The sequence below is a fragment of the Calonectris borealis genome, chromosome 18, assembly GCF_964195595.1.
Source record: "Calonectris borealis chromosome 18, bCalBor7.hap1.2, whole genome shotgun sequence".
Taxonomy (NCBI): Eukaryota; Metazoa; Chordata; class Aves; order Procellariiformes; family Procellariidae; genus Calonectris; species Calonectris borealis.
The window spans coordinates 6,630,493-6,643,104 of NC_134329.1; the positions used below are offsets into that span (position 1 = coordinate 6,630,493).

The following is a 12,612-nucleotide window of genomic DNA, read 5'->3' on the forward strand; positions in this document are numbered from 1 at the left end:
CAACCCCTACAGTTAGACATAAACAAGGAAGAAATTCCAATTACTAAGAGAGTTTTCTGAGGCACATTTAAGTAGTCTGCAGTCTCCTCGTTTATAAGTGAGTATTAAAGACAAAATAGCCTTTCTCACCCAAAATAACTCCCAAGTTTAACGTTACTACTCAAAAAGATCAGAAGCAAACTGCAAGCAAAGCCATCGCTACTTATGAAGAGTCTCAGGATTTTTGTAAACAGTTAAAAATGTCCAACTTGGTAAGTGCAGTTACATTAAAGAGTACACTTACCCACAAATATTGCAGCAACTTCAACAAACGTGGACAGTAATAATACTCCATCTTCCAAAGTACAAAGTTAACGCAAAACCATTCTCGTTAGATTCAGCCTCCCCACTCTTCCCCGCCTCCAGCAGAAGTTAAAAGCAGACCGGAGCAATTAAAAGCAACATGAATAATGTACGGTGTCTGTTTATCCGGCCCCACGTCACCACGTTGAGCCCTGCGCCTTTAACAGATGCTGTGGCTACTTATAAGCAGTGGCTGAGCTACCGGCACCATGTGACTTAACCACTTGTTATTTAGCATCTAACTGCTCAGACTTCTCCCATCTCAGTAATCCGTAATGTGTTAGTCTAGAATTAATAATAGTACTTTGGGTTTCACACTAAAAAGCCCTTCATCTGGAAGGAAAGAGAAGCTTCTAAACCCACTCTGTTTTGCAGGCTGGGTTATGAAACGCTATTAATGCCACCGCGGTTGTCGGGGTTGCTAGCTGACCTTATTTTTGGGTAATGTACAAGAAAAAGAAAAAACCACATATGAAAGAAAAGCTCCTGCTTTTAATATAAAAATGTCTTTTGCGAACGAGAAGAAATAGACACAACAAAGTGTCTTTTTATATACCACTGGAATGTTCCCAGCAAACGAATACTACCAAAAAAGGAAGAAAGCCTGGGCAAACCAAGTTATTAACCAACACTGGGCTGCTTTTAGAAATAGGAAGCAGAGCTAAATGACTAAATGATGGTAGGTATTTTGTGAAGAGCAAAAAAGGGAATCCTAACATTTCTATCTGTTCCTACTTTTTTGACGGGAAAAGGAAAGACAAGTGACAGGAGCCCGTCCAGGGAGGACCCCGACTGCTTCCCCCCAACCCAGCACTCCTCAGGCTCCCACCTTTCCCGGGGAGGGACAACACCGAGGTGACACAAAACAGCTTCCACATCTCTTTTGCTTGCAATTTTGGTTCTGGATGTTTAAGAAAATACCCCCCACTTTTCTAATGGCCATCTCTAAGATCTTGTACAGCTGACAAATTCTTTTGATTTTCTTCCAGGCTGATTCAGTTTTTAGGCTAACAGAACAATTTGCATAGGATGGTTTTTTTAGTACATCTGTTTCCATCTGGGAAGGAGTGAAGCTGCAATATTAGAGGTTTTATACAATCAGAAGATGAGAAGGCTTGGTTTTCAATGGGCAGGAGAGAGACCTGTTGTGGGCAGAATTGGAAACAACTGGTGAACTGTGACAAGCCAAACTCTAAATTCATCTGCACATGTTTATAAAATATTTATCTTCTCTCCCTTGCAGTTCATTTCCAAAATATTTTTTAAGAGTCAGCTCATGATTTTCTTAAACAAATCCTTCTCCACCCACACATCACAGTCTCAAGTAAGTGCATCTTCATATGGATACCATTACAGATACCAGATTTTCCTCACCAAAGGACAAAAAATGCAGTTTAATGTAAAATAAATAAATAAAATATATAACCAGAGGCTTCAAAATAATTCATGCCTACACCAGTTCTAGTACCAGAGTGCTCTGTTTTAACTACACACACCAGCAATTTTGGTTATAAACCATAGTTGCATTAAAGCTGCTCTGTTTCCAGATGAAGGCGCAAGCCCTTCAGCCCAATAGAGCAAGCGCAGTTACTTCTGTTTGGGGGATGAGCAGCATCGCACATACCTCAGTTTTTAATTCATAAGACTCCTATCAGTCCTGATGACTTAATCAGGAATTGAGGTTTGTGACCAAACGTCAGAGAATTAAAGACCTGTGTCAGCTGTGATGGAATCATTACGATTGAAAGACAATACTTGAAAACACCTTCTGAAATGCAAGTGGTTTACCACAGCACGTTGCAGTTATAGTGCCTTCTAAGGGAGCACAGAGTGCATAATAACCCTAAGTCTTACAACAGGCTACAAAACCAGAGAGCATTTTTATTTTACAGATAGTTACAACAGAGGCTCGCAGTCCCTCAAATTGCATTCAAGGTCTAAAGGAAGACTCCTACAATAGCCTAAGGTATTAAGCCATGCAGATGAGCTCTCTGCTTGCTAGAGAGTCCGAGAGACTTGCAGCTAATTCTGTGAGCTAAAATCCCAATTGTCCAGAGCAAACATAAGAACAACTTTATTTTTATACATATACTGTGATGCAGGCAGGGCTAAAGCACAACATACAGAGTATCTGACTTCATGAAGGAGTAAATATTTTTAAATGAGCAGGGAAAAGTTTTGTCTTCTTGATACTGTTAGCTCTAGCGAAGCAAACAGGAAATTATTTATTCACATAAATTCTATTTGTTTCCTTAATTCTCTATTAGGTGAATGCCTTTAAATATGAAACTATTTCCTTCTTTATTAGAATCAGGCTATATCAAAGAGTGAAAAGGGAAAGGAAAAAAAAAATCTTCTGTTGGAATAGAACATTTAAGCACTAAGCTACAATTAGCAGTAATATTTATAACACAGTCAGTCACTTGTTAAAAAAATACTAACAACAAAGCTTACAATCATAAACTTATTCTAACCTCCAAGAAAAGAGAGAAAGGCCAAAATATTCACATAGGAATCATACATTAGAAGAATTTGCCTTGCTATATTGACCTATATCTGTGTCACTCACGCACCCCAGAAAGCAGAAGTCCATCTCCCGTCCTAACCCCAAGGACATGGCTATCCGGCTGACTGCTGCGGCGCAAGTCACTCTCTGACAAAAGGCAGCCAAGAGAACACTAAAACATCCAACTACACAGCAGCAGGAATAGATCTGCAGATCATAACGTGTTCTCCAGTACATGAGATGTAATGCTACTGACCTCAGAGGAAAATATACTCTAAGAAATCTGTCAGTCTTCAAAGATCTTCTCAGTTTGAAGACATGACACCTCCACAGTCTCAAAGACCATCACATTAAAATGCAGACTTTGTTATTCTTTATTCTGCAACAGCCCAAATAAATAAGGGGGCAGTTTCAAACTGTGATATTTCTATTATTCATGGAGAGAGAAACCATCTTTTCAGGTTGTAGAACACTTGATTTTTTTTTTTTTAAAGTACATAGACACATTGTAGCCCAAGCACAATTCTTCCTCAAACTCCAGCATATAAACCACTGGTAGTATGATACATACACAGTCATTAATTCACCACAATCTTCGAAGGTGGTGAAGTCTGGACGCTACTGCTGTAAGTACAGAACACCTCTCCTTTCCACCAGAACATAACCTCTTTGAATGCTGTGATGCTTTACCAGCCTTGTAATCCTTACAGCACTGAAGATTTTCTTTGTAAAAGACATACAGAGAGAAGCACCACCCATAGCAAAAACACAATGATAGCAATGATACTGAAACCTTTACAAAAGCCTGACTCTGTGTTTAAGCAATACAAACTGGAAATAGCTAAAAAATGCAATCCAGATGAGTGTTAAATCTCAAGAGTATCATGCTTCATAGTTTCAACCACCAATCCTGTATCGTCAATTGTATTTTGTAATGGTTTGATTTAAAAGAAGTCCTAGATAACGTTTTGAAAAATAACCTCATTGGAAGTAGATTCCCTAGAATATAATCACAAAGAAATGACTTCTCCAGAAGTAAAATTATACTATTGCACCTTGCTTCTATTTAGAATTGTGTTCGTCCGAAAGAATCTAGTTCATTAGCTGTCCTGGAAAATTTCATTCAAGTAGTTGTTTATTATCATAGCCAGATGGGAAATAATGCAACAAATGCATATCAATTTAAGTTGGTTTGTCAAATATCAAAGAATACGGGACAGTTCATTACACTATGTTGGTAATGAATGTGAATGAAAGTGAATCTTTTATTCTACAATAAAAGCAGCAACTTGTCACTTTGAGCACTAGAGTCTCATTAGAAAGATAACATCTTGAGTGACCAGTGATATGTACTGTAGCATATTTTTTGTCACTACGCTACAAGAAAAAGCAAGTAATTCACAACTAAACAGACAGACTAGAAACTGTTCAAAGAAAACAGCGGCAGTTTTGTTTCCTTCTAATCCTCTTTTAAACGTGTACTAAGTGAAACACAGATTGCATTCAAATTCAGAGGAAATATGTCACTTAACCGTGAGTCTCCTGTGAATCTATCTTGACCTCTCACGTCCCTCGAACTCAAAGACAACACAACGTGTCTCTCCACCAGAGGGAAGTATTGAAACGCACTGCTGAGAACGGCGACTGCACAGCAAAAGCCTTTGTATCTCCTCCAAATGAAAACAGAGGTATTAACCTTGGTGCCGGAAGAAATGGTTCAGTTTTACATAATCTTCTGCAGTATCTATGTGAGGCTTTGGGAAACATGAAAGCACAGCGACTTTTCCACGTCCCGAATGCATGTAAAAATCGCTTCTCTGCACCTGCTCGCTCTCAATTTATATGCACGAAGGCCAGACTGCCCTTTTGCTACCATGGCACTGCAGAACAACAAATACACCACGATTAGGCTTTTCAAAGCAATACAAAGGAGTAAAGCACTCGGATCCTACTGAATTCCAGTGGATGCTGGACATGTGAATTTTCTCTTTTAGTGGGGCTGACAGCCTTCCTTCCCTGTCTCAGGCTACACTTGATGAAGTCAAGGTTTACTGAGTAACCTCACACTTAAAGACCAAGTTGGAGAGTAACAGTCGTATTTATCCGAGTACACTACCTGAATAGTTCAATTATCACAGCGCTATTTCTGACAGCACTTTTCTCCCACATATTCTGCCTCGTCAACGACCTCTTTGCATATTTGTACTGTAAGCTGATGGCATATAACAACTTTTAGGGATTGAATGATAATTGCCAATTCTGTAAATAACCCAAACTCCCCCGAAGATGAACATTTAACCTGAAGTCCACGCTAAGAATAGGAAAGACAAGGGGATATCAGCCCTTGGATACCTTCCATGAAGTTTTAAGACTAAAATTGGAACAATATGAGCCCGTTTCCAAAACTCCTATTAGGAAACTTGTTTACAAAATCCTTATAGGTTTGGATGTTTTCTTTTGCTTAACTACAAGAGAAAAAAGAACTCACTCAGTTCCTTTCCTTTTTTATCTTTTTGTCTATTCTCTATTAAAGGGCTGTAAATAGCAGTATGAGTAATTACAAAAACAGGATCTCTGCAGAGGGCAGTACATTCAGTCACCACACGAGTGTGCTAGCAGACTAAGAGGACAGATGAGATTTGACCTTGGGACAGTTAGTATGGTAACATCTTTCAGTCACCCCTTTTCCATACAAGTGGAAGAGTTTTGAATAGATGTGGGACATCCAGATTTTCAAAAACTGCAAATATGTATGTGAAGAGTTATAAAAGAGTGCACTCTGAAGTGACTACAGTATTATCCCAGTGTATCAAATCTGTTTCCATGCACAAGGTTTTTTTTTTAAAAAAAAAAAAACCAACCCACACCAAAAAAAAACAAAAACAACAAAAACCAACCACACAGCACTTGCAGTGGTTCAAAACAAGTTCTTCCAGTAAGGAAGGATTTCAGTGGCAGCAGCAATGTCTCTCTTACAATTCTAGAGTTCTGTGCTGTTGATGTGGTTTTCAAATCCTTTATTTTCCACAGAAAATGTTTATATTTCATTTCTTACATAACTTTTGGAAGAGCCAGATCTTGCTTTGTATTTCAGAACAACATCTGGACATAAGATGCTATTTCCCAACATAAAATTCATCTGTGGGCTAAAGTCAGGACATCCTTCTGCAACTTAGGAGAATATCACCCAACAACTTAAGTGGGAATTTACCCCAAAAGTACGCGTATTAGGGACAAATCAGACTACCAAAAATGTCAGCGGTGATTCTTCACATAAATACTTCTCTGTGTCTTGCTTACAGAAAGGAAACGAAACCCATCATTTTTCAGGGTATGACATGGTTCTATTTGTCTGCACAATTTTCCAGAAAAGATTTTCTGGAATCTAACCAATTTTCGTTATCTAAGCTGAGAAACAAACAAAAAGCATAATGATCTAGATCTATCTTAAGAGTTTAGGATGAAAATTCTTCGCGTAGAAAGGAAAATGAACAAGCTGCATGGTTAATGCTTTGTGTTTTGAAGATTTGGCATAGACCAGTGTGGTGGAATCCCAGGGAGCAGCATTCTCTGCCAGTTAAACTCCACAGAAAATGCATCTGCTCCTTCTGCTAGGAAGACGCATACTCTCTTTCACGGCCATTTGCAAAGAGGAAAGCAGGGCTGAATGGAGTAAGCCAGGCTGCATCTCCCTTATCCGTCCCCTAGCCCCTGCCCAAGAACCTCCTCCAAAATAACATACCGTCCCATTATCTGCCCTTCTGTCCTTATAAAAACTGTGGCGGCTTCTCTGAGCAGAAACCAATGAAAAGTCTGTTCCGTCTGTTTTGCCTGAACTCTGCTTGGTCCATTCTTTCCTAGAAGCCTGTTAAAATAAAGTTGTATATGTTGTTACATATACATGCATACACATACATATGTATATAAAATGCCCTTTCGGAAAAAAAAACCCAGAAGTTCAAAGCTGAAAACACAAAATGGAAAAACACTATAGCCATCAACGTCCAGCTGGCTATGCATTAATGCATTAACGTGTCACTGTGTTAAGAGAATCACTTGCATTTCACCAAAGTCAGTATCAGCAGTGAAGTTTCACATACAAATGAGGACCATTCACCCAGGGTGGTGGTGGGGGGAATTTGCTTCCTTCAGAAAAACAAAACAAAAAGAACTCCAAAAAGATCACTGTTGACAACTTATAAAATAAACCCAAACTACCTCTTTTTAAGTAATTATAAAATTGCAGTTAACAATTTAACATCCCAGGTTCATAGCATTAATAAAATAATATGCACACGTTTTAAAGCTTTTTCAAGCTCTCCATGGAAACATCAATAAATATTTATACACTTGAAACAAAAATATAGTCATCTAGTACAATACAAATTCCTCACGAAAATACAACCCAAAAGGAAATGAACTCTATTGAAAAGTATGTATCTGCTCACTTGCTGCAAAATCACACCTAATGCTGAAAAGTTTCAATGTTAGTTACAGGAAACACTTAGAAACCATTTGGAAATACCTTTTTATCCTCATGGAAGAATGATTCTGACTGAGATGACATCTTGTGTTTCCATCCATTATCGGCACTTTCCAAAGGGAAGCTTTGCCTGGATCGGTATAGATCCTTTCTTCCCCTCACTTCTTGCATAAACGGTAGATTGTCTTTTCCTTGGCGGCTCTTTTCTGAATAGGATCGTCTTAAATCTGGGGCTGCACTTCCTAAACCAGATGTATAGTTCTTCCAATCAGTTTTACTTTTCACATTGGAAGAGTCGTTCCCACACATCGTCTTATTTGCATTGTCTTCGTTCCTCGTTATAGAGCTCCTTGCTACATTTTTGCTCCAATCACCTTCTGGAGACACCTCCAAGAACTGTTCTTTTGTGACCAACTTCTTCTGTAAGAGGCCATCATCTGCCTTTATGGACAACTTAGAAGCAAAATTAACTTCCAACCTTTGGTCTGTACCAACTGCATTTATAGGCTGTACCTTATCAATTACAAATTTTGAACTTTGATTCCTGGAAGTTAAGTTCACTTCTTCATCTTCATCAACAATGAAAGTTTTCTTCCTAGTGAACTCCACAGGTGAATTTACAAACTTATCTGAAAAAAAGCTGCTAGGATTTCCCCAGTAAGGAGGACTGAACTTTCTGTCTTTGGACTTCTGTTTATCAAATTCAGGGCTGCATGATTCTAGTTTCTCTTTGCTCTTTTCATTTAGAATTAATTTATCTGGCCTGTGGTACTCTTCTGCACAGTTACCTTGTTTGTTATTAACAGAATAGTGATCTGATGCCTTCCACTCTTTCCAGCTATAGGAAGAAGTCGTCCTATCTGACACATTTCTTTTGTTCTTTGATTTCTCCCTGCTAAATGAACTGTACTCTTCAGAGAGCTTGTCTGGAACGTTACTGGCCTTCATTGATTCTTCTTTATATTCTGCCATAAGCGCATCAATATCGAGAATTTGGGATCTGTAACCATCCTCAGCCTTCCTTCCAGATAAACCATAATTATTTTCACTCCTTTTCTGGGGAACTAGCTCACTGTCTTTATGTAACTGTGCAAAACGCAGGGGGGATCTGGGTTCATGGTAAGAGGAGACTTTTCTTCTGCTACTTTTGAGATCAGTTTGAGCTGTATTTTCCAGATCCTGTTTTAACAGGAAAGCATCAACATCTATAATTTTCTCTTTAGAAGGATCCAGACCTCTTTCATGATACTGTTGGTTATCTTTCCTAGATACAGGAAAATTACCAACTGCAATGTTTTTGGAAAAAATATCTTTGTTTTCTTCTTTGACCCAATCCTTGTTAACATGCACTTCCCATGAGTCTTCTCTACAATTTGTACTTGTCAGATTTTTATTTGGTTGTTGCAATAAAGGTTTGGACCTTCCACGAAAAACAGGGTCCAGATTAATTGGTGCTCCCTCACTTGAGCTAGAAATTGTATTAGTTTCACTTGCACTAGAAGTGCCAACAAAGCTTTTCTCTTTTTTGTTACCAGGAATCTGGTAAGTCACTGCAAAATAAGTTGCCTTTGGCTCAAAGGCAGAACTCTGATTTTTCAAGTAATCATCAGGACAGCCAAGAACAGTTTGGTTTGCTTCATTCCCTTCCACCCCTTCTTTGCTTTTTTTGCTTCTCTTTTTAACTGAACCTTCATCCAATTGCAATGAATCTGTCCGACTCAGCCTTTTGATATTTTCAGGAGTGAGCCAGACGACTTCTTCTGTCTTGATAGAATCCTGAGGCAAGGTCCTCCTCCTCCACCTTTCAGAAATCTTCAAGTCAGAAATGCTACTTCTGGTTCTCCTGACTTTTTCTTCTGGATCTATTACTTTGATTTTTTCACTGTTTTCATGAGCTGTACTATCTAAGCTAAAGTCTTGTTCTTTGCAATTTAAGTCTAGACTTGTCCTCAAACCGAAGGCCCCAGATTCCTCTTTATTGGTTAGTACTTTTGTATCAGGATGGTGGCTACTGGAAGATTTACAAAATTGTTCACTTGAAAGCACTGAAGAAGACTGGGCCCCATGTTTGTTTACACTTGTTGAAATAACTTCACGATCAAAGCTGGTTCTGAATTCATAGCTGTCTGTCCCACCTGGTCTAAAACTTCTTTTCTCAGAAGAGCATTTCATCATATTAGACCTCTCCGTTTTATCCATGGAAGAGACCTCACTCTTATTATTTTTAATTTCAGAATATAGTTGGTTTACTTTTTCATTCATTCCCAAACATTTACTTTTATTTGTAGAATAGGGTATTTTCTCAGCTATTGATATCGGATCAGTTTCAGTTTTATCGGAGCCTTTTTTCTCTTCAGGTGAAGTGCACTCATTGGAGAAAAAATCATTCGGTTCTCTCAGTGCAGACTTGCTTGTAAAAACCTTTGTGTCTCTAGCTTCTGAAATAATGCTATCTTCTTTCAAGAAGAGAGTTTTACTATTTGCCCTAGTCGATTGACCAGTGTGTAAAACATCCTCGTTGTTTTTATTCTCTTTCACAGATGATTTTCTACTTCTGAGTGTCATGGCCTTTTTTTCAGGAGCCATTGTAATGGCTTCACTAAGAGCTCTTTCACCACACGTCTGAAAGATTTCATATCTTGGCTCTATTCTTTGGTAAAATAGAGAGTCTTCTGCATTTTTAGGAGTGGGTTTTTCAGTTTTCTCAACCAAAGATTTTTCTAAGAGAATTCCCAGAGTCATTTTCTTGTCTTCACTTGAACAAGCCAGTTTTCCACTTTTTTCCACATCTGCTATATGTTTTGATGAATCAGATTGCTTGTGATACTCCTTCTTTGTACTAGTGGTTTCCTCCACTTCTCCCATCCACGACCGTCTGTTATGCCCTGAAGTCACCACGTCGTGCTTTGCCTCAAGCTCATTATTCATTTTCAGTGCAAAATCAGTCCCAGGATGATCAGCAGCAACGTTATGCCTCTGAACATTATGGTCAAACATGGTGGCTCGGACAGTTTTAATGTACGTCTTTTCCATAAGTGCGGTTGGTTTTAACTTTTTTTCCAAGTTGCCTGTGAATGAGACAGATTTTTCACTTTGCTGAGAAAAATGCCGACCATCTCCAAGGAAGCTTCCTTTCCTCTCTATCTGATCAGGTTTATTTGTTATTTTTAAAATCTGCCGGGGTTTCCAAGGGTTCCCAGTAGCATGTGCTTCAGTGAAATCTGTGCCATATGCAAGCTTGATCTCCTTACTCTGGAACAAGAAAATCCAACAGTTAAGATAGTTTATTTAAAAGATGCGTAATAAAGTTCATTTTAAAACTTACTTGCACCTACTCTGTGCAACACAGCCTGCACAAGTTAAACACATCCATGTTCTCTGAACACAAAATCCACCGAGATCAGGGTAATCTGAGCAACTGTGTACCTCCAGCTCCTGAATCTTGATAACAGAACTCTTATAGTTTGATTTTTACTTTTAATACAAAAAAGGAGAAATGTAAGAAGTGTCGATACATGAGATATGCATGACTCCAAGTTCCTGAGCTCAGATTTCACAAGAGATTTCAATCTGCAGTGAATTTACACCCACAGCATACTCCAGAGAAGGAACACATTCAAAAATAGTACAAAACTTCAGAAGGTTCATAACCGCTGCTACCACAGAAACACTTATGAACATTTACGTTGCAAGCCCTACAGAAATTCAGGTTCAAAAGCAAAGCATAGAACAGCACCACAGGGATGTAGGCACCTTCAGAGGAAGTCTAAACTCCCAGGAGACACCAAATACACTGTATTTTGTCAAAACTATCTTTTCAAATATAGCTGTTCGCTAACTAAATAGTTACATGGTCAGTAACTGCAAGGAACATGAAGACCTGAGTAAATACCACAGCTGGAGCTGCTCAAGAAGAACATTAAGGCTGAGCTGAAGTGAAAAGAGAAAGTGGGAATTAGTATTTATTGCCAATTCTTTACTATTATCTACTTGCAGGAAATGCAACTAGCATCCTGAAAGCTGTTATTTTTAATAACATTCGTTAAAAAAGCACAGCATGTAAATAATAAACAGAATCAAAGAATACTCCCTGGTCCTACAAGAGTTCAATCTTTTTTTCAAGTTTTAAAATTTAAAACTTGGAATTGACTTAAGATTCTCTTTTAAAAAAAGCTGAATAATGTCAGAAAGTTAACACTAAAGACATTTATCAATAAAGACTTTTAAATCTGATCTATATTCTTCTAGGAATTCAAAGGAATTTTTTTAATCCTACTTTTATTCAGATTCTGAAAACAGCACTTCCATTAAAGAAAGATTTTCTTTCTAAAACAAATTCATCTTCTTTAAAATTATATTGAACTACAGAAACTTTGTATCTAGCTGCTAGTTTCCTTACCATATATTCCTATCTTAAACCTAGACAGGAAAAAAGCACAGCCACAAGAACATACAAGAAATACCCTTAAAACGACATTAAATCTCCAATATTAAGAAGTGTCAGCAGAGAAGTTATGTTTTGCAACACCAAAGTGTTGCTTAGAAACAAAGACAGCCTAACAGCTTTTACAGCAAATCAGAACTTCTGTATAACACTTTATTGTCAAAACTTCTAAGCTAAATGTTATTTAGGAGATCGACATGAAACATACAGCATATATTTAACACGGTGTTGTGACTTAGACGTAGAAATACACTACACTAATGCTATGCTTAGAGAAAATAAAGGATAATCACTGCACAAAACCACAACAGCCATAGTCAATTCACTATGGGTTTTCATGCATTTTAAGTCCTTTTAAAATAGTATACAAAATACTTTTCCCTCTATACCACTGCATGCATTTAACAGCATGCATATTTAACTTTTAAAAACTGAACAGACATGATACTCCCATACTTTATCAGTGTGTCCTAAAGACAGACTTACACAAGTAAACCTATTAGGATTACGTCATTCTTAATACTCTCAATACCCGTTTTAAAGTCATGGATTGATAAAGACACATGGGACACAGGACAGTGCTCTCTGCCTTCTAAATGCAAACCTAGCTGGAGACCACATCAGCTGATGCCATTTTCTTACTTTTTGATTTTCTTGCATTTCATTGGTAGAGTCGTTTCTAGTTTCAGCAGGTTTCTCAGGCTTTGCTTCATTGCTTGATGTCGGACTTGAAAACCTAAGACAAAAGACTTCTGTTACTTCTTTTAGTCCAGTTAGTTAGTTAGCAGGTACGCTTCCTACCAAAGCAGATTGGTAGAAATTATCCAATAAATTATA

General features: G+C 38.0%; 2 protein-coding genes across 2 annotated transcripts in view; both read right to left on the bottom strand.

Annotated features, from left to right (window-relative positions):
• Positions 1 to 506, bottom strand: part of LOC142090118 (uncharacterized protein KIAA1671 homolog) — a 50,009-nt gene extending 49,503 nt beyond the window's left edge. Inside the window, exon 1 of the mRNA XM_075167506.1 lies at positions 284 to 506. Coding sequence (XP_075023607.1) covers positions 284 to 334 — 51 coding nt within the window. The 5' untranslated portion in view covers positions 335 to 506. The remainder of the gene's footprint in view (positions 1 to 283) is intronic.
• Positions 507 to 4,988: 4,482 nt separating this feature from the next.
• The window catches only part of LOC142090381 (uncharacterized protein KIAA1671-like), a 33,735-nt gene continuing 26,111 nt past the window's right edge, over positions 4,989 to 12,612 (bottom strand). Inside the window, exons 4-7 of the mRNA XM_075168162.1 lie at positions 12,418 to 12,511; positions 7,374 to 10,583; positions 6,591 to 6,713; positions 4,989 to 5,159 (exon numbers count right to left, since the gene is read on the bottom strand). Coding sequence (XP_075024263.1) covers positions 4,989 to 5,159; positions 6,591 to 6,713; positions 7,374 to 10,583; positions 12,418 to 12,511 — 3,598 coding nt within the window. The remainder of the gene's footprint in view (positions 5,160 to 6,590; positions 6,714 to 7,373; positions 10,584 to 12,417; positions 12,512 to 12,612) is intronic.